Below are 20,677 nucleotides of genomic sequence, written 5' to 3'. Positions count from 1 at the left end.
GCATTTGTGTGTACAGATCTAGTGGAAACAGAAAAGTTTCATTGGTCATATCCGTCTCAGCCACCTTAGTCTGTCCAGAGACCACACCATACCACAACCACATTCGTCATTCACCGTCTTTATCTTCTTAGTTTGTCGTGCGTGGTTTAGTAGGTTAAGTCTGAATGGTGAATGGTGGTTTAATTTGTAATTAAAAATGACTTTAACCAGAATCTGTTGGCGAATCGGAAGAAGTTGCACACTTTAAAGCTCCAGTTATTCAGGACAACGTTACAGGATGGGGTCCTTGCGATATGCCAGATCAATTCAAGGATATGCCATATCAACCATTTTTCAAAAGCCGATAGGCTGGGGAAAGTAAGCCAAGTGCCACATATGTTTGCAATATATTTCGCATAATTAAACCTAGTTTTATTAATCTATCATGGTTTTGTCCCATTAAAATTGTATTTTAGAGAATGAATTATTATTTTTGTATATAAACCATAATTTCAAACAGCTTGGTCTATGGATTTATCAATCAGATGTTTTACCTAATAAGTCTAGGCTTAACTTGTAATAATGAAGTTTAAAAAATATGTAATTTTCATTATAAAAATATAGGCTTTTATATAGATTAGTATATAATCATCGTATGTAATATTTCCATATTTCCAATATTTCCATATTCAAGTGGGGTATTACTGACGACCAGACGTGTGATTGTGGCGCAAACTCTCAGACAATTGAGCACATTGTAAACGACTGCCCTTTGCGATTGTTTTCTGGTGGTCTGGCTGGTCTGAGTGGTTTAGAGGATGGGTCTCTAAACTGGCTTAGTAATTTGGATTTAGCTTTGTGACGGGAGATTTTAATATTATTTTTAATTTATGACTCAAGAACTTTGTTCTTACGTACTTTTTAATAATTGTAATTTTTAATTTATTTATTTATGGATAGCTGCCTTTGTCCCCCATACGATATATATATATATATATATTTCCATATCGAATATGAGGCCATCAATCGATATCAACGTATCTATATTCATAATAACAATCATGTTTGATTTTAAGGTATTTATTTACAATACCGTGACCATGGAAAATGGACTTTTTTCATGGGTTGGGCATTTATAGCCTAGTATTATTATCACAGGTGCATATAAACTGGGGGGAAAGAATATTATTGTATTATATTGATGCCTTTCGGGCATTATTGCGTTAAGGAGCAGGGGCATCACGTGATCTGGGATTCGACTTTAGCAAGCTCGAGTTAATTTTTTTTCTAAAAGAGCAAGCAGTGCGCAGCGGGCAGGCATCGTTGACAGGATTAACCCTCCTAGTGATGAATATGTTTATTATGAATGATAGGTGCATTTGGAGTGTTTCGCTGGGGGTTTCTTAAAAATTAATAAAAATTATTAATTTTATTGAAAATACAACATATTATATATACCAAAATATTCATAAAAACATAAAGAACGATTTTAAAATAAATAAAACTATTTACCTTTGTACATATCTCTTAAATATTGCTCAAAAATAAAAAAAAACAGTTTTTTGAAAAAAAAAGTTTTTACTACAAAAACCACATAGTATAAAACTTACTAGACAAAGATTTGAAGATAGCCAATTTTTTCTAAATTTCATGAAGATAAATAGTATATACAGTTTTTGTACAATATTTTACTTGAAAAAACTGTTATGATGGAAATATATACAGTATGTACATGGAAGAAACCCTTCCATTCACTCTTAGGCACAACTACTATCATGCTTTCTCTTCCTCCCTTGATACTTTGGTCTCCAAAAATGATCCAATTTATGGAAACACTCTATGAAAACCAGAATTGCATCCTGGACACTAGAATCGTGATCTTCCCCTTTTTTTGTGTGGCCACATACAATACATAGCCGCTCTTGTCTTCCTGGTAAGCGTTGGAGGGAATGGCCTGCACCAGGATTTGAATTATAATCATCGGGAAAATTGTCTGCACTGATATCACTGTCACTCACATCACTCATTTGTTCTTCTAAAACATTTCTAATATCTTGTGAACGTAAATCATCCGCCATTTCGAACGTATTACGATCGGAATAAACGAAATAACACCGATAAAACACACCGACACAACTCATAGGTTAGCGGCGCGGCGGTTAGCGGCCGTGAGTAAAACACAACGTCGTAACAAATACCAGCTATTTGTTAATTCTTTTAACAATTCATCTGGAGACAGATCTAGAGGAAAGAGGAGACGTTTCTGTACACAATGCAGTAAATAACGGCCGAATGTAACCGAAGATAGCCGAGCAGCGATGACGAATTCGAAGGCATGTTTGAACGTCGACGCATCGACCTCTATCATTCATATTAAACAAATGAACGTCGCTAGAGCGGCTTCTATCACTAAGAGGGTTAACGTACTAGTCACTATCATTTCAGTAACTTATCACTTACCTTAATGTTCAGGTGGGGAATTGCTTCCACGTAGGTTACGAACATCAACACAAAGGTGTGCCATTACCACTACTGAACTAGGAGGTTAAAAATAGACACGGAGGAACAAAATAGTTCAAAATGGCGTCCCTTCTTTATTTGAGAGAGCCGCGGAGTAATACCAAACTGTCAAATAAGTAGGTTAGGAATAGACACGGAGGAACAAAATAGTTCAAAATGGCGTCGGTCCCTTCTTTATTTGAGAGAGCCGCGGAGTAATACCAAACTGTCAAATATGGATAGTGTTGCCAGAGGTACTGTCAAAAACAGAGTTTTCAGAGAATTTCAAAAAATCGTAACTCCTTTGATTTTCGTTGCCGACAAATTTTTTTTTTCACTATTGTTTTCAGGGAAAAAAAATGAACATACCTTTCCATGGTCACGATATTGTAAATTGATACCGATTTTAAAATTATTAACTTAATATGCACAGTAACATTATCATAAACATAAGGAGCCACACGATCAAACAAACAATTAAAAGGAAAAGTGAACTATTTATATGATTTCTTCCGAGTAGCAATGATTAACCGATTTGAAGAAGTGGTTGAAACCATCCTCTCCAGGAAACCATACAACTCTTTTTTTTACAAATACTCAGATGATCTGAAAGCAGATCGATTGGTATGCCACTTTTTAAACTTCATTTTACGGCCCTCCACGACCTTTTGACTATCTGAGTATTAGTTGCCGGGTCTAAAAAGTTGTCACTAGGTTGACGGTAAATGCACAAAACCACATTCAAATGTCTGTAACAATGGTTGTCCACATCATGAGTTTTTTGGCACAACACCAACATGATTAAGTTTTGAGCTTCAAGAGACAACTGCTGAATGAGGTGAGGAAGCGGAATTTGAATCGCAGTAGAATGTCAAAACTTGCATTAGTCATTTAGTCGCTAATTTCACTGCCACAACTGTCAACTTTTTCCAGCATTTCATCGCTATTTTGTGGGCCATGTGAGTCTGTGAGATTAGGCTTGTACAATTCTCCCTCATGTAAACCACTCCTATGGGTTGAATAATAGTAAGAGCTCTGATGTGATACAAGCAGTAAATTTGAACCCCTATTATGCTTACTATTTAGCAAACCATATCGTTGGGCGCATTCTGCCCCCTACTTGTGTTTCCATTTAGTTATTTCAATTGCTGTTGTATTGTATATGAGCCAAATACCACACACTCGCTGACTCACTTGTAGCTACTTCTTAAGAACGACAAAACATGAACTTCAAACTTACTGTGGTGGTTCCACCTAAGCTCTGTATGCGCAATAAAAAGAAATAAAAATATTTTTTTAGCAGATCAAACGCCATAACTACATTTTTCTCTAAATCTTGGAAATAAGAATTAACAATAAAACCTGAAACTGCTTATATAACATACCGTACTTTCTATGAAAGCTCACTACTTATGCGATCATAATAATAACTAAGAATAAGAATTCGTTTATTGTCATAGAGCTTACACGAGTATCGACACAAGTCATGTATAAAATACAAAAATTAGCATGAGTCCAGACAAGGAAAATTCAGTACCCAAAACATGAAGTTGCCAAAACAGTCACGCCACAATTTAAATTATTTTAAAATATAAATAAATAAATAACAAATTAAAACAGGTATGTAACAAATAAACAAATAACAACAACAAGTAAAACACAGCCTCAGAAATTACAACAACAGAATTATATAACATTGATAAATTTTTTAATATAGTTTGTATAAATAAAAAACCATGACATTAACATTTAAAATCTAATCATTAAACTAAATAGGTTATGTCTAGAAACTAACAGTTCTACAGTCAAAAAATTCTTTCAATGAATAAAATGGATTGACTAAAAGCGAGGAATACAATTTTTGTTTAAATTCATTAAAACTATATTTCAAGATAAGTGGTCTTAAACAGTTGTATACTTTCAAAGCAATAACTGTGTGACTATTAATAGTTTTGTTTAGTCTATAAAATTCTTTGGATACATTTTCTTTATTTCTGGTTTATACATATGTCTGTCACTGTATGTCTTCAGAGGTTCAGGATGTTTGAGTATGTAGAGCACAATATCAAATATATATAAGTTAAATATGGTTTGAATTTTATTTGCAATAAAAATTGGTTTACAGTGAGCTAATGGTTGACAACGTGCAATAATTCTAATGGCTTTTTTTTCTATAGTAAAAATTTCTGATATCCTACTGCAGTTTCCCCATAGAATAAGGCCATATCTGAGCACTGATTGAAAGAAAGCAAATATGCCGTTCTGAGGTAATCAGTGTGCACACAACACGTGAGACGTCTTAAGAGGTAAACAATCCTGGAGAGCTTAGCTGATAGGTGATCAATGTGGGGTCCCCATGTTAAATGATCATCCACACAAACACCCAACAACTTCACATTATCCAACAATTCAATATCAGAATAAATATTGTAATTTACTTGTCTGAGGCTAAAAACTATATGCTGTGTCTTGTTTTCATTCAACAAAAATCCATTGGAGTTAAACCACAATGATGCTTGTTGAATTGATTCCATTGAAATTTGTTTCAATTCATTCAGATCATTACTACTACTTAAAATGGTTGTGTCGTCTGCATATAATATAGTTTTAGAATTGACTGAGAAAGGTAAGTCATTAATAGCTACCAAAAACAAAAGTGGTCCGAGAACAGAGCCCTGAGGAACTCCATACTCAACCAAGAGCTCTCCTGACCACTTTCCCTCGGCAAATACTTTCTGTCTACGATTACTTAAGTATGATTCAAAAAACCTAACAACATTCTCACTTAAACCATAATATTTCAATTTCATAAGGATGTCATTGTGATTTACACAATCAAACGCCATGCTCAAGTCACAGAGTGTGGCCTGAGCAAAGTCTTTGTTTTCAAAAGCATTTAGCACAAATTTAACAAGGCTGTCTATTACATTAAAGGTGCTTTTTCCTGACCTAAAGCCAAATTGTGACATACTCAAGAAGCCATTACTTTCCAAAAAAATGCTAATTTGATTGTATACCAAAATTTCAAATAATTTTGATAGTATTGGTATAACAGATACTGGGCGGTAACTATTTGGCTCGTTCTTGGGCCCCTTCTTATAAATAGGACAAATACGAGCTATTTTAAGGTTATTTGGGAAAACTCCTTCAAGTAGGCAGAGGTTCAAACGGGATGAAAAAGGTTCGGCTAAAGTTGTTATCACCTGTTTTATAAGAAAATTTGACATATCATATAAAATATCACAGCTATTGGAGTTACTCAGACGCTTGGCAGCATTTATTATGTCATTGGGAGATATATGTTTCCAAGTAAATGAGAAAGATGGAATTAAATGTTTCCGAACAAGATCTTGAGTGCTCGGAGCATGTTTTGACATATTTATTTTTTGTTTAATATTTTTCACGGAATTTATAAAGAAATCATTAAAGTCATCAGGAGGTATACCACTTGTTACTTTACTACCATTTTCTATGTTATTATTTATTATTCTCCATGCTGCCTTACACTTATTATTACTGGCTCTATAAGTTCAGAATTGTACAACATTTTGGCATCTACTATTGCTTGTCTATATTCTCTTTGTAAGGTCTTAATATGTTGCTGAAGCTCATTGCTGGTAGTATCTCCATTCAGTGACTTTAAAAAGAAAAGTCTATCCCTCATGGAAGATAATTCATTGTTGAACCACTTATTTTTTATTTGTGCATAATTTTTTCTAAACTTAACTATTTTAATTTTTTGTAGAAATTTGATATTATTAACTAAAATAGAAAATATTACTTCAAATACTAACTCTGCATTGTATTTACCTGAAATACAATGAGAGATCAGGTTCAACCAATCATATGAAGCCAATCTAATGGCTAATTCATTGATTGCAGTTGGAAAAGAGACTGTTTTATAGTTGGAGTCAAATTTAACAGCTACAGTGTCCTCATATTTGTCATAAATTTTATTTGTCAGATTAATTAAAATTGCATCATGGTCTGAGAAAATAAAAGGAACTACATTACATGACAAAACATATTTTTCTATGACAGTTAACAAAAACATTATCTAAGCAATTTTGACCTCGTGTAGAGTAGTTCAAGTGATAAAAATTATGTTGTCGAAGGATGTTGAGCATACTTTTGACAGATTTTTTTATTTGTATTTACATCAAAATTAATATTTATGTCTCCACCGACTATGACAGTATAGTTTGGCCACTTAGATGTATTAGAAAGCAAATTTTCCAGGGTTTCAAGAAAAATATTGTAATCGCCTGCTGTGGAGTGGTATAAAGATATTATTAAAACTTTCAATTCATCTATGAAAACTGCACAACATTCAAAATGAAATTCTATGCAGAAACCATTCACATCACATGGTCTTGACTGAACTTGATCATTTACAAAGATCAGGCAACCACCTCTACTATGAGAATTCCGGCAATAGGCTGAGATGCAACTAAATCCACTTGGGAATGATGATGGCAATTCAGCAGGGTTAAGCCAATGCTCTGATAAACAAATGAAAATTAAATTTGAAACATTAGTTAAAGAGGTCTCTAACAGTAATGTTTTGTTTTTGAGCCCTTGAACATTCAAAAACATACCAAAATAATTGTTAATATGGTTATTATGATTCTTATTTGCTTCATATGATAGACTATTGCTATTAACTAGGCTTTGTTACATGGTGTTTGTTTTTCCTTAAAAAATAACTATTTTCACCCTGAGGCTCTCTTGTAACATGATTGCACTCATTCACTAATTTTTGCATCAAAATAATTTTGTCAGTGCTTGGTGTATTAAAGCCCTGTACTGGTGAAGAAATACTATTATTCACAAGAGTTGAGGACAGCAAAGATGTTCCAGGACTTTCCTCCGGAGGGTCCTGGAACATCTGTATAGTACTTAGTTACGAATAATCATTCTTTTAAATTTTACAGTTTGTTTTATAAAGTACTAGCTGTTTCCCGCGGCTTCGCATGCTCTTCATAAGTTTTGCCCGTGTATGAACACTTGTGGTTCAAGCGAATTATGTTTACAACACCGATGTAGATTTGGCCTTGTTACCACGATCAAGAAAATCTGTCAAAAGTGTATGTTTTTATATTTGTATCCATACATGTACTTTATTATAAAGTGGTCTATTCAAGTTTTAAGTTCAATAAATAATTTATTTTTAAGACAAATGTACACTATCTTAGCGCCTTCAAATAGTTTTTGGCTACTTAATACACGTAACTGTCGTGATTACAGTTTATAACTTGCAGGCGCTTTCAAAACTTTTATGTTCGCAGCACTGCCTTGTGGCAAGTTACATCAATGGGCATACAATATGAACCTTCTCCATGGAAAAATACATGTACATACAAATTTTCATAATGATCGGTCAAATAGTTCACGATTCCATAAAGGACAAACACACAAACATTCATTTTTATATATATAGATGATTTCTGTCCTTTGTACCCTTGTTTTATAACTTTATTTTAACATTTTATGTACAATTTTATAAATAATATTTATATAATTTATTGTACATTCAAAACTTGTTTTAGATTTCTGATTGGACTGGTGTGGCATTCCAGGACAAAAAATACACAAGTAAGCATATAAGTATAAAATCTCATTTCTTATCATATTAAACCTATATTTTAGTTGTTTATCAATATTTATGTAAGTAATGTCTTGGTATTCTTTGTGATTATGAGTGTTCAGAAGAGTTTGAATTTCCTATTGTATTGCTGTAGAAAGTTAACTTGAACATAGTAACTTATGACAGACATTAAACATAAATTGTCAACGTTCATATAAGAACTCATATCAATGTACAGCAAAAAAAAGCTATAGTACTTCTGAAAATAAACATAGATTAAACTAGCTACTAAAGACACTTATCGTTTTTAGACAAGTATATGTCCCAGCATGGCAGCTCTAGCCAGTACGCATACTATCATGAAGAAGATGAAAGCACATTCCACCTGGTGGATACAACTCGCATCCAGAAGCCACCTTATCAGCGAGGCCGTTTCCGGCAGAACCAGCGCAACATGCGCGGCCGTGGTGGACAACGTGGCGGGTAAGTTCTCATAGTATATGTTCTAGCATAGCAGCTCTAGCCAGTACGCACACTGTCACGAAGAAGATGAAAGCGCAACATTCGCAGCCGTGTGGACTATGTGGCAAGGAGTTTCTCTTGGTACCCAACAAAACTCGCCTATAACTATTTAATTTTGGTTGTGTTCATACATAGCTCACATTCCATAATGAACAATATTTTAATTAATTTTCCATTTAACCCTAGAGCATGAAGAGAATTCTTGTCGCCAAAGGTCCGTCTGAATTGGAAATGACGAATATTCATCGCCAAAGTAGACATGTACAGATATTTAAATTTTAAGTATTAAAGGTCATATAAATGATTTTTATTTTATATATTCTGACAGCATTAACTATAGTAACAATTTATTGTTCTTATTTTGATCGGACATCGTTCTCAATGGACAGCTGACATGAACTTAGTATGTGTCAGTCACGTTGTTGCGCCATGCATTTCATAGTTGTAAAACTGTAAAAAAGTACCAGGTTTTGTGTTTGGAGTTATGAATCCAATAGTATTTATGGAAAATGTATTTTGTAGTGTTGTTATTGCCGTGGTTTAGCTTTCTTAGGTTATAATTTCAGTTGTTTATTATGGGTGAAAGCTTAAGAGGCCGATTATATGATTTTAGAGAGCTTTTTTTGGATCATCCTATTTCTAGTAATGAAGTTTATTCTGACATGGAGGTAAACCTGACACATTATGTAGCAGACGTGATATCCTAATAAGTAAATCTGCTTTTAATAATCACTAGTAAATCTGTTCTCTCACCATTGTGAGCCAGACAGATAAGATTTTTCCACCTGATGATGTCCTAGGGCCTACTAATGAATGCGCAAAACTCGAACTGGCGCTTGTGTGCCGTATGTGAGTGAAATCTCGAAAAAGAAAACCAATTTCTTTTACCCTGCTTGTAATTGTGGAATTGATTTGAACCCTTTCCGAGCCAATGACGTTACTAGACGTCATGCCTAAACTAGCGCTAAAAGCGCTTGTGTCCACTGACACAAAATCAATTTTAAAAAAAATATTATTTAAAAGCATTTCTGGGTAACAAACAGTAAAAACTGTTAAACAAGGGACAACCGTTTGTGTCTATTTTGAAGGTTACGGCTCTTGTTCGAGCGACAAAATGGCGGGCGGTCGGATGTTCATAGTCTCCCGCAGAGCCAACGACGTCTACTGACGCACGCTCAGTCTGCCTGTAGCCTTCTGTGAGGTTAGATGTTTATTCGCCCTTCCATTTTCGATCCGCGTATTTATCTTTTCAACTTTGATGTTAATCAATATTTTTAATCAATGTACAGTGTAGTTTATGTATTATTATCGTGATGTAGGGCTTTATTGTCAAGTTTTAATTTTTAGAATACTAAGTGTTTCTAGCTATTATTTGCGTTTTTACAAACTCTTATTTGCCCATTTAGCAATGGCAAACATAGACGATCAAGGGTTTGAAGACTTTGTGAAAGGAATAATGAATGCTTCTTTTAGTAGTGCACTCGTAGAGGGATCGATCAGTAGTGAAGCGGAAGATATTATTTTACATAATTGTGATGAAAATGACAGTGTTAGTGACAGTGATTTTGAGCCCTTAGAAACTCCTTCATTACATAATGAAACTCTTGAAAGGGAAAATGCTACTCCACCACCAATGCAGCCAAACTTACAAGATAGGCCTAGACCTAGAAGTAATCACCGACCACGCACTTGGATTGATGTTACTACAAACGATCCAGGGCCATCTCATACAATTCCTCTGTACAATATCAATAAAGGCCTAGTATTACCTAGCACTTTTGATAAGGATACAAGTCCTTTAGAATATTTCCAGTTATTTTTTTATGAAACTTGTATGGCGAAAATCGTATCTGAAACAAGTGTGTTTCCCCAAGAAAGAAAGTCTCAACTAAATTCTCCACAATCTCGTATGAATAGGTGGAAACCGATTACAGATATTGATTTCAAAGCATTTTTAGGAATGATCATAAACATGGGTCTTATTCCTCTTCCAGACATTACATCTTACTTACCATAGTACAAAATGGGAAGGTAAAATTCTTTTTTTTGCAGATGTATTTTCGAGAAATGATTTTCTCAACATATTTTAGAGTCTTCACTTCAATCATTCTGATGGAAGAGCGCCTATGAGTAAGACTCAAAGAATAGAACCAATAGTTGAACACATAAGGGATAAATGTAAGCTATTCTATACAACTAGTGACTTTGTTGCAGTATATGAAAGTACAATTTCTTTCAAAGGGCAAGTCAGTTTCAGGGTTTACAATCCAAATAAGCCCACAAAATGTGGCATGAAAGTTTTCGTTCTATCAGACTGTGTAAATGGATACATTTATGATTTTCTGCCTTTACTTTGGAAAAAGTGACATTATATTGAATTCTCCGCTTTTGAAAACTACACAGATTGTAAAATTATTGTGTCCGTCTGTCATTTACAAAGACCCGCAAAATCCAACTTCTGGTTTGCATGTATTTACGGACTGCTATTATACTAGTCCCGAACTTGCTGATGAGCTGTTGAGTATAAATTGTTATTTGACTGGGACAGTAATGCCTAATCGTACATCTATACCACCAGATTTGAATAGACAATCCAAAAAAATGAAGGTTGGGGACATCTCTGCCAAACGAAGTAATGATACTCTAGTTTTATCTTGGAGAGACAAGAGGGTTGTACACATGCTGAGTACTAAGAGCAAAGGGAATAGATCAGAGGCTACAGAGGTTGCGAGCAAATGGCCAAATAAACCCCCTACTGCAAAACCAAATGTAGTGCTAGATTATATCAAGCATATGGGCGCAGTTGACGGAAGCGACCATTTTATCGCTTCTTACCAGTTTATGAGAAAAACAAAAAAATGGTACAGAAAAGTATTCTTTTGGTTGCTAGAAGTATTAATTGTAAATTCCTACCTATTATTCAATACATCCAAATAAAAAGACGTGCGCGTCAAAGCGTGCCTTGCATCCTGACCTGTGTTTTGAACTGTACCACACACAACAAATCTACGCCTAAGGATCACATATATGTAGCTCACTTTCAATAATTATCATTTATAAGTTTTCTCATGTTATAATATTGTAAAATGTAGTGTGTTCTTCATTTTATACTTGGAAAATTGTTTTTATTTAGTTTCATTGCTTTTATTTAAATGGTATATATAAATTTTTACTATATTCTTTATATTTTCTCTAAATAAAAATAATTACTATATGCTTGTTTTTTGTAAAATATTACAATAATTGTGTTCAACTATTGTTAATTTTATATATGAACACATAGACTGTCAAAATTAAATTTTTTCAGTGAAATTATGATTTTACCATTTTTTGGCTGTAAATTAACAATAAAGAGTGAAAAAAAATATTTTGTTGTTTTTTTACCTCTTATGTTATAAGAATTATAAAAAAATTGGTTTTGGTATGTGGGAATTTTTTTATTTTTAGGGTGTATGGCTCTTAGGAGTAGTTTTGGTTATTTATTTGTGGCTCGCTAAGGGTTAAGTCCTACCATCTGCTCAAACATTATGCTGGACCAGTTTCACAAGGGAGCTGAACCGCAGGGTGGAATTCTGTGACTAATAGTAGAAGATGAAACTTTGCATATATTTTACATAGCCTATGTAAACAAGGTATGATTCAAGTTTAGTATTTTATTTTATTTTTTGTTTTATCTACCATACTTATACAAGTATAAATGCAGTCTTAAGATTATGTTTACCCATGAAAGATATTATTTCTTTAGGGATCAACCTATGTGAAAAAAACCAAAAACAGTAAATGCACGCTTTTTTATACAATGTTAGGGGAAAGTCAATTTGCAGTTTTTTTAAAATTATTATTATATACGTTATCCCGTAGTATTTTTGTATATCTTTATTTATATTTTTTAAATATTTCTTGTAATAAAAACAAAAATCAAGCATTCAGAATTAATTTTAAAATAAGTATAAACTTTGTTTTATGAATTTCTTTTTGTTTTATATACTTTTCATCTATAGACACCATCACCATACCTTGAATTGATATGATGTGCACTCCTTAAAAGAGTGAATACCAAAAATGACTAAATATATTGCGTTACAGTTATAATGATCGGAAGGGCCAAGTGGGAACTCGCAACAAATGGAATAAGCAGATGGGAATGCGCAATCAGAAGAACCAACCACCCATCAAGAATAGAGACGCTTCAGTGACTGTCCGACCCGACTGGGTCACTATTGAGGAGATGGACTTTCCTCGACTTGCCAAGCTTTCTCTGCCAAATGTCAAGGACGGAGAAGACATGTGAGTTGATTTCACTTGAAAATTGTATTTTATATTACAGCAATTTCACAGTATGTTTGAGGAAACTTGAGTTGATTGAAACCTTGTTAACAGTGTCTGCTGCGGTTCACTGGAGTACTATGACAAGGCTTATGATAGAGTTAATGTGAAGAGTGAGAAGCCATTACAGCGTATAGACCGCATCTTCCACACTGTTACCACCACTGATGATCCAATCATCCGAAAGGTAAGAGTGTATACCTTGTTTATAAATTGGTTGTGATGAGGGGAACAATTAACACTTTGATGACTATGTCTGTAGTATCTACGGACATCATGTTTTCTTCTGTAGATAGATATTTTTTGTGGTCTCTCACCAGACTGACCCGAGGAACTAAGGGGCGATTGTTTCCTTCTCAGGACTAAACGGAGAGTATATCCGTAGGGACTACAAATTACATATTTATTTCAATATTAAATGAATTGTTTGAAATATCCAGGCACAGTTTTTACTGGGTTAAATCGGTTTAGTGATGCCAGGAAAATTTTCCTTTAGAGCTGGCAACCTTTACGGAATGATTACATTTTGCACATTACTGGTGTTAGTGGTATGCCTTAAATGTGTGGTAACACCAAAGTAATCTACAGTGATCGACTTTTAGAACATATTTACTAATAAGACAGTTTTATCCCTCGATTCATTCTATTTAGTACTATGCTTGAGTAATAACTACTTTTTAAATCATTTTATTTAAAATTGTGACTTTAAAGCCAAATTCAGAACTTTATTTTAAAACTTCAATTAATCTAAAGTGTTCAAATTTTGTTTTCCTAAAAATTAGCTATTCTTCTTTACATGTGTGGACAGTCATCCACTATTTATGAAATATTGCTTTCTTTATTATTATTTACAAAAGTATAAAACACTCAGTCCACAGTGATAAACGTTTTAACACATAGAAGCTATACCAGTAGTCTGGAGGAAGATGACGTGTACAAAATTACTATTCTACAGGAAGAAACATGGTCACCATTGATTGAACAGACAGAGGGACAAGCACTTAAACTTAAGTAGTACGAGGTGTGTCCAAAAAAGTATCCGACCTTGACGTCTGGCATGAACTGACGTTACTCGGCGGCAACGGCAATCGGATCCCATTCAAAGTACTCCCCTCCACAAGCCACTACCTTATTCCAACGCTCCTCCCACTTCCAGAAACACTCCTTAAATTCATTTTTCGGAATGGCTAACAGGTCCTTCGTCGCATTTTGTTTTATTTGTTCAACATCGTCAAATCTTCTTCCTTTCAAAAGAATTTTTAATTTCTGAAATAGCCAGAAGTCACAAGGAGCTATGTCAGGACTGTAGGGAGGCTGTCGTAGTTGGTCGATGTCGTGTTTGACCAAAAAACGCTGAATAAGATTTCAGGAATGAGCTGGCGCGTTGTCGTCGTGCAGGATCCAGTCACAGCTTGTCCACAGTTCAGGTCGTTTCCTTCACACTGCATCCGCCTTAGGACCTCAAGATAATACTCCTTATTCACTGTCTGGCCTCTTGGAGTATATTCGTGGTGAACAACGCCGTCCTGGTAAAAAAAAAAAACTATCAGCATTGTCTTGACATTGCTTCGACTTCGTCATGCTTTTTTCAGCCGTTGCTCTTCGCGAGTTTTCCACTGTGAAGATTGAGCCTTTGTTTCAGGGTCGTAGCCATAAACCCATAACTCATCACCAGTAATAACTAAATAGCCCTGCGTCACTTTTTATCAAATCCAGATTTTCTTGTGCGATTTCAAGTTGACAGTTCTTTTGGTCTTCTGTCAGCAGCCGAGGAACAAATTTTACCAAAACACGGTTCATTTTTAAATCTTCGTGTAAAATGCTACATACTGACGATTTTGGTATTCCTAAATCTTCTTCCAGCTCTCGGACAGTCAATCGACGGTTTTCATTAATTGCTGCACGAACACGTTCAACATTTTCAGCGTTTCTGGCCGTTGAAGGCCTGCCAGATCGGTCATCACTCTCCACTGATATGCGGCCATTTTTAAACCGCCTAAACCACTCTTTTATGTGTGTATCGCCCATAGTAATCGCATAGTAAATGTCTCTGATTCTGAATGGCCAAGTTTTTGGCAAAATTTAATGCAAATGCGCTTCTCAACACGTTCAGTCATATTGAAATGCGACGCACATACACGGCAGTATTGTACGGAACAGAGCGCTGTGACTCACTGAGTGACCGGATCCTATTCAATGTGTAATATGGGAAGGAGTAGGCTCGCCCTTCCCCTCCAATAATTGGTTCGAGCCGGTCGGTTACTCTGCAGCCGCCTACTGGTCGGCGGTCGGATACTCTTTAGATAGACCTCGTATGTTAACAATGTTACATGTTCCTGATACTTATATATTTTGGATTGTTTACTTCTAAAGAATTTTTTGTATGAGAACATGTCCCTATATGTCTAACATCGTGCTATTAACATTATCATACATTTACAGAAAAATGTTATTGTTAATATAATTTTCTCTTTGGTTACTCTGATCCAGCAATAACGAAAATCTGTTGCATTATAAACTTTCAAGTTTGTTATAGCAAAGTTTAAAACGTGGGAAGAAATTTTCATTAGGCTCTCATATTGTTAGTAAAATTACTTATATATAGTTATAAGGAAACCCAAATTAATTATGAGGTCAGTGAACAAATAACTATTTTAGTCCCATTCAAACAGTATCCATGTTGCACTTTATCCTTCTACTTTCTTGTACTGCTCACTTTTCCACTTCACATCTTTGTATTTATCCACATGTTGCACTGCCTGCTATTTTCATTTGGTAACAGACTATTTACAATTTTTTAAGACAAAATTAGTAAGTTCATGAATTATATTTGTAAATTTACATAAATGTCAATAGAGTTACAGTTTAACACCTCCAACTTCAGGAGATTTGGGATAGTACTAATTTGTGTCTGTCGCAGTTAATGTGTTAAGTACAGATGATTCAATACAAATTATTGACTATTTAGAGCAAGTCCTGCAAACTTTCATGATAGTAAAATAAACAATAAGTACTGTATCAATATTTGAAGCCAAATCATGTGTTGTTAAAGTACAATACTGAAGTGCAGAAATAAAAATTTAAAAAAGTACATTAACTTTTGAATAATACCAAAATTTATACCAAAATATTGATGATGAACAGTATTTATCTCCCACCTTATATGCTAAATAGTTGTTTACTAAACATACTCTAAACAGGGGTTAAAGTAAAACTGCCATTTTACTGTTATACACAAACAAACACTCTTGAGCTATGTAAGTTACAGTAGAAAAGTATGTTATTTACTATAAATAGTGATTAAAATTATAGATACACTTTTACAATTTGTGTATTAGAATTCTAAATTGAGAAAAAAACTCCATGTGAATTCAAAATTCTCTCTCAGTTGACTAAGTAATACTTTCATTTTTTGTTACTGAACTATTGCCACCACATTTAAAACTGAGGATGCTCAAGAAAGTCAAAGTGGAAATGTGCTAATAGTTGTTAGATAGTGATAATGTGTTTTATATCTCTAACAAATTATCTCAAGTGATCGACAATGAATGCTTGTTTCAGCTGTCAAAGACAGTGGGTAATGTGTATGCAACTGACGCTATCTTAGCAACACTTATGTGCTGCACACGATCCAACTATTCCTGGGACATAGTCATTGAGAAGATCGGAGACAAGTTATTCTTCGACAAGAGAGATAATACAGAGTTTGGTGAGTATTCTGAATTGTTGGGTTAATTTCAAATCTTGTTTTGATTGGGTGAGATCTCAGATGAATAGAGAAAGATGGTAAACAAATTATTTACAATTCTGAAAAAAATCCTCAAAAAATGGTATAATAGATCTGCAGCTACAGTGTCTTTGTAATTTTACAGACTTGTTGACTGTAAATGAAACGTCGGTGGAACCGCCCCAGGATGACTCTAATAGCCTTAATTCTCCACGTAACCTGGCATTAGAGGCTACCTTTATTAACCACAACTTCTCCCAGCAAGTACTCAAAACTGTAAGTCTAATTCCAAAAATCCTATTCCTTAACATGTTGTATTTTACTATAATAACTATTAGAGTGAACCTTATTCTTTTAAAACTGTTTCAAAGGTTTATATATCCAGAAGAAATTTTGGACATGAAATTAAATATTTCAATACTCTTTATTAAGGTAGGCTTCCAGTAAAAAATATTCTTCAAATCTACTTATTTTATTTTCTTTGTTTGACTCATAGTACCACAAATGGTTCTAAAAGTGTTGTTTATATGTGCATGTGAATGAGTGAGCATATAATTCAAAGTTTCCATTCTTAGCATTTTAGAATTGTGGATATGTACTTAATTCTGCATATGCCAAGTGACTAATTAATTATTAGTTGATCAAGGGTTCATAGGGAGCTGCTTAGCAATCTTTTATTGGTCTCTGACAAAATCATTTTTTTTATCCAGTACACTTTTTGAATTGAAAAGGTACTCATGCTATTTTAAAGCAGGCATACTAAAATTTCATCTTTTGGAATTTACTATTGGTCAAAATTATGTAATATAATTAGTAAATATAAACAATGTTTGGGAGATATGTATTTTTGTTGTGTTAGGTGTTGTTCGCCACATCTGTTATAAGACTTAATTTTTGAACATTGTTGTTTTGACCATTTAAATATCATTGGATTTGCAGAACAATCTTCATCCACCATTTCTCAATAAATGTAATCGACCATTCTTTGTCACTTGATAAAAACTGAAATATATATTAAGAATTTCAACTGAATCTTAATTAATATCGGTTTTTACTAGAACGTAAACATAACAAATTATTTAATTTTAGAGAGTAGTATTATTCAAGAAATACAAATTAATTAAGTTTCAAGAAAAATATTTGTTGTAATATGAGGAGTATATAAGCAAGGGCTCATATAATAATGGTAGTAGTCCCATGTTCCCAGCATTAGTTGGAAACAATTACAGCTCTTTAACTAACCTACTAACTCGCCCCATGCTAATGTCATGAGTGAAGGCATTAGGCAATGTACGTATGTGGGTCAGAGACTTCAAAGATGGACATGACAACATCCATAATAAGGCTTATTCCAATCACCCATTCTTATTCTTCAAATGAATACAAAATTCATGAGAATAGAAGCTTCACAATAGCCCCTCTTTCAAACTATTTCCTCAACTGTGTAGTTCAACACGATACAAAGTTGTTTCTGATCAAACTATAAGAAATTGCTGCTCCCGTTGGTTCTCCATGACAATGCCTCACATTGCAGCTCAGACCCAAATTTATTGAATTCTTTTCCACCACTCAAACATCACAAAACGGCTGTGAACTAGAATATAGAGCAGGCAGCAGATTTCTTTTAAGAGATTCCAGTTTAAAGGTTTGATAAGGATTCAAAACACACTTTGTGGCTATGCTGAAAAATATGTGAATCTAAAAATAAATTTGGTTTATGAAAATGTTCTTTTTATTTTTTTTAACTTTCAAACTCCCCTTATTTAAAATGCCCCTTGAAGTCATTTGTCTTTTACTACATTAATAAATTGTCTAAATAATTACAATCTGGTAAACTATTTTCAATTGATCAAAGTTTTAGTTTTGAAATATTTGTTTGAAATTTATTTTTGATTAGTTAAGTAATGATTGTACTTAATCCATAAATTTAGTCTAGTACTAAATAGCTAACTCCAACCTATCTACATGGGTGTATTTATTTTTACTACATGATTAAACATAGGATAAAATTAATCCATCTAATTAGTGTCGAATTTCTTTCCAATTTCCAAATGTTTTTGTTTGTAAGAATTGTATGTAACTAATTCCAATATATTAAAGATAAAGTATTAACAATAAAATAATTTCAAACAACTTTGGAACTCAATAACAAAAAAGGATGACACATCCATGCAGCTGATCAGGTTGTTGAGTTTCTAATATTTTGGGATTTTTTGTGAACTTCATAAACTTGTACTGTTCCAGGGAGAACCACGCTACAAGTTTGATGATCCCAACCCATTTATCTCAGAGGAGGAGGAGGGAGAGGTGGCGTCTGTTGCATATCGCTACCGGAAGTGGGACTTAGACAATGGTGTGGTGCTAGTATCCCGATGTGAACATGATGCAGTGCTGCCAACTCCCGGCGGGGAACTCCAGTTCCTCACCATCAAGGCTCTTAATGAGTGGGACTCTAAGGTCAGACAATTGTTCCTAAGTTTGGTATTATAAATGTTAATTTACATGTGCAAAACTGATAACTTTATAAAATGAATACAAGTAAATTTACAAGGCAGAGAATAAAATTAAACAGCCTCTATACTGTTTCCAAATGTTTGCTACTAGGAAATGAATATGAAGTGTAAGGAGAAAAAAATCTGTTTTCATATCTTATAAAACCTTTTGAACAGGTGTTTGCTCATGTCTCCCCCACTGTGTTTTTAACATACTGAGAGTCAATAATGGAAGGTTTAAGAAAGAATTTCTCTTGAAGTGTAAAAGCCTTTTGAAATGAATGATTATCTTTAAAAGTTAAGCTAATAGCAGTACACCCAAGAGTTAAGTGGAAGCATGCACTGTACAATCAGCGAACAATTCGCTGTGGGAACCATTACTATTCTCAAAATTTTTTTCACAATGTAGATTTGTTTGCGTGAATGGATGTACAATTTAGAGAAAATATTAATTATAGACTTTTTCATGTAGAATCCATTGTTCCCAATAGATTGCAGTTGCTCATTTCTTTTCAGGATATACCATGACTTTGATATAAAACTGTGTTGCTAACTACTTTTTCATACCTATGAAAAAGTCTAAAGGAACCAGTATATTTTATTCTACTAATGATTATCTTTTGTGTTGCCTTAGTATGTTTTTTAAGGTATAAAAACTACTGAATTTTTGTTATTCTTCCTATTGTTTAACCCTTTGCGTGCCACGGCGGGGTGGAGACGATACATCGTCGCCAAAAACCCTTGCGAAAAAGTGCCAGGCGGAACGATCCCGGTCCGTCGCCGTCATGTTATCGTTAAATTTTTTTTAACAGGCTTTATTTTTCGATGAATTCTTTTCACAACCAAATTATTGGTGTTTATTATTTTGTTAAACTATCCTGCAATAGATGATAATAATAGCTTCAGCATAGTACTTTATATTGTGAAAGAATAAAAAAAAAACCCCACAGAATAAATAGAAGTCAGACAACAGCTGGCCTGGTGAATCAAGCCTGCGCGCGGTAACATCGTTTGACCCGCGTGTAAACAACTCGCTACGTATAAGTTATGCGTTAAAGTATCTAAAATAATAATACGTTTCAGTGTTCAAATGAGGTTGTGGTATGTACAATCGTTTTTGGGAGTTAGGATCTTTAAAAATGAATTGTTGTTTAAAATTGATATCTTCCCAGTGCTGTGCGTGTCTTGCGTGCGCGTGCGTGCTTATGCGGTGCTTGCGCCGCGCATGCTTGTGTGTGTGTGTGGTGTGTGTGTGTGTGTGTGTGTACATTATGTTTTTGGGAAAATATGAAAGACCATATTTTTAAGACTATACTCACGCGCGCTCAGTAAACCAAAGGATGAAATGTAAGTAATGCATTAATTATTTTTGTGTTTTTAAGTGTTTGTGTTACCGGGTACTGCGAAAAATGATTTTTCATTATGTACATAAATTTCAAAGCATTGTTATGTATACTTATAGTAAATTTATATATAAAAAGTTTTTTTAAACACCATTATTTGTTTTTTCACATATAACGATGTTTATAAAAGAATATTAAAAAA

At 34.0% G+C, this 20,677-nt stretch overlaps 1 protein-coding gene across 1 annotated transcript; it reads left to right on the top strand.

Annotated features, from left to right (window-relative positions):
- Window positions 1-210: 210 nt before the first annotated feature.
- On the top strand, window positions 211-19,097 carry LOC124374345 (eukaryotic translation initiation factor 3 subunit D-like; the record flags this gene model as incomplete). Its single annotated transcript, XM_046832574.1, is given in 9 exon segments — window positions 211-329; window positions 331-357; window positions 8,028-8,073; window positions 8,377-8,548; window positions 12,674-12,874; window positions 12,968-13,100; window positions 16,475-16,622; window positions 16,786-16,916; window positions 18,885-19,097. Coding segments are annotated over 9 exon segments (1,190 nt in total), but the record flags the coding sequence as incomplete, so codon positions are not given.
- Between the last annotated feature and the right edge of the window lie 1,580 nt (window positions 19,098-20,677).

The sequence above is a fragment of the Homalodisca vitripennis genome, unplaced genomic scaffold, assembly GCF_021130785.1.
Source record: "Homalodisca vitripennis isolate AUS2020 unplaced genomic scaffold, UT_GWSS_2.1 ScUCBcl_8019;HRSCAF=15950, whole genome shotgun sequence".
Lineage (NCBI taxonomy): Eukaryota > Metazoa > Arthropoda > Insecta > Hemiptera > Cicadellidae > Homalodisca > Homalodisca vitripennis.
This window is presented reverse-complemented; position numbering and strand designations above follow the sequence as displayed.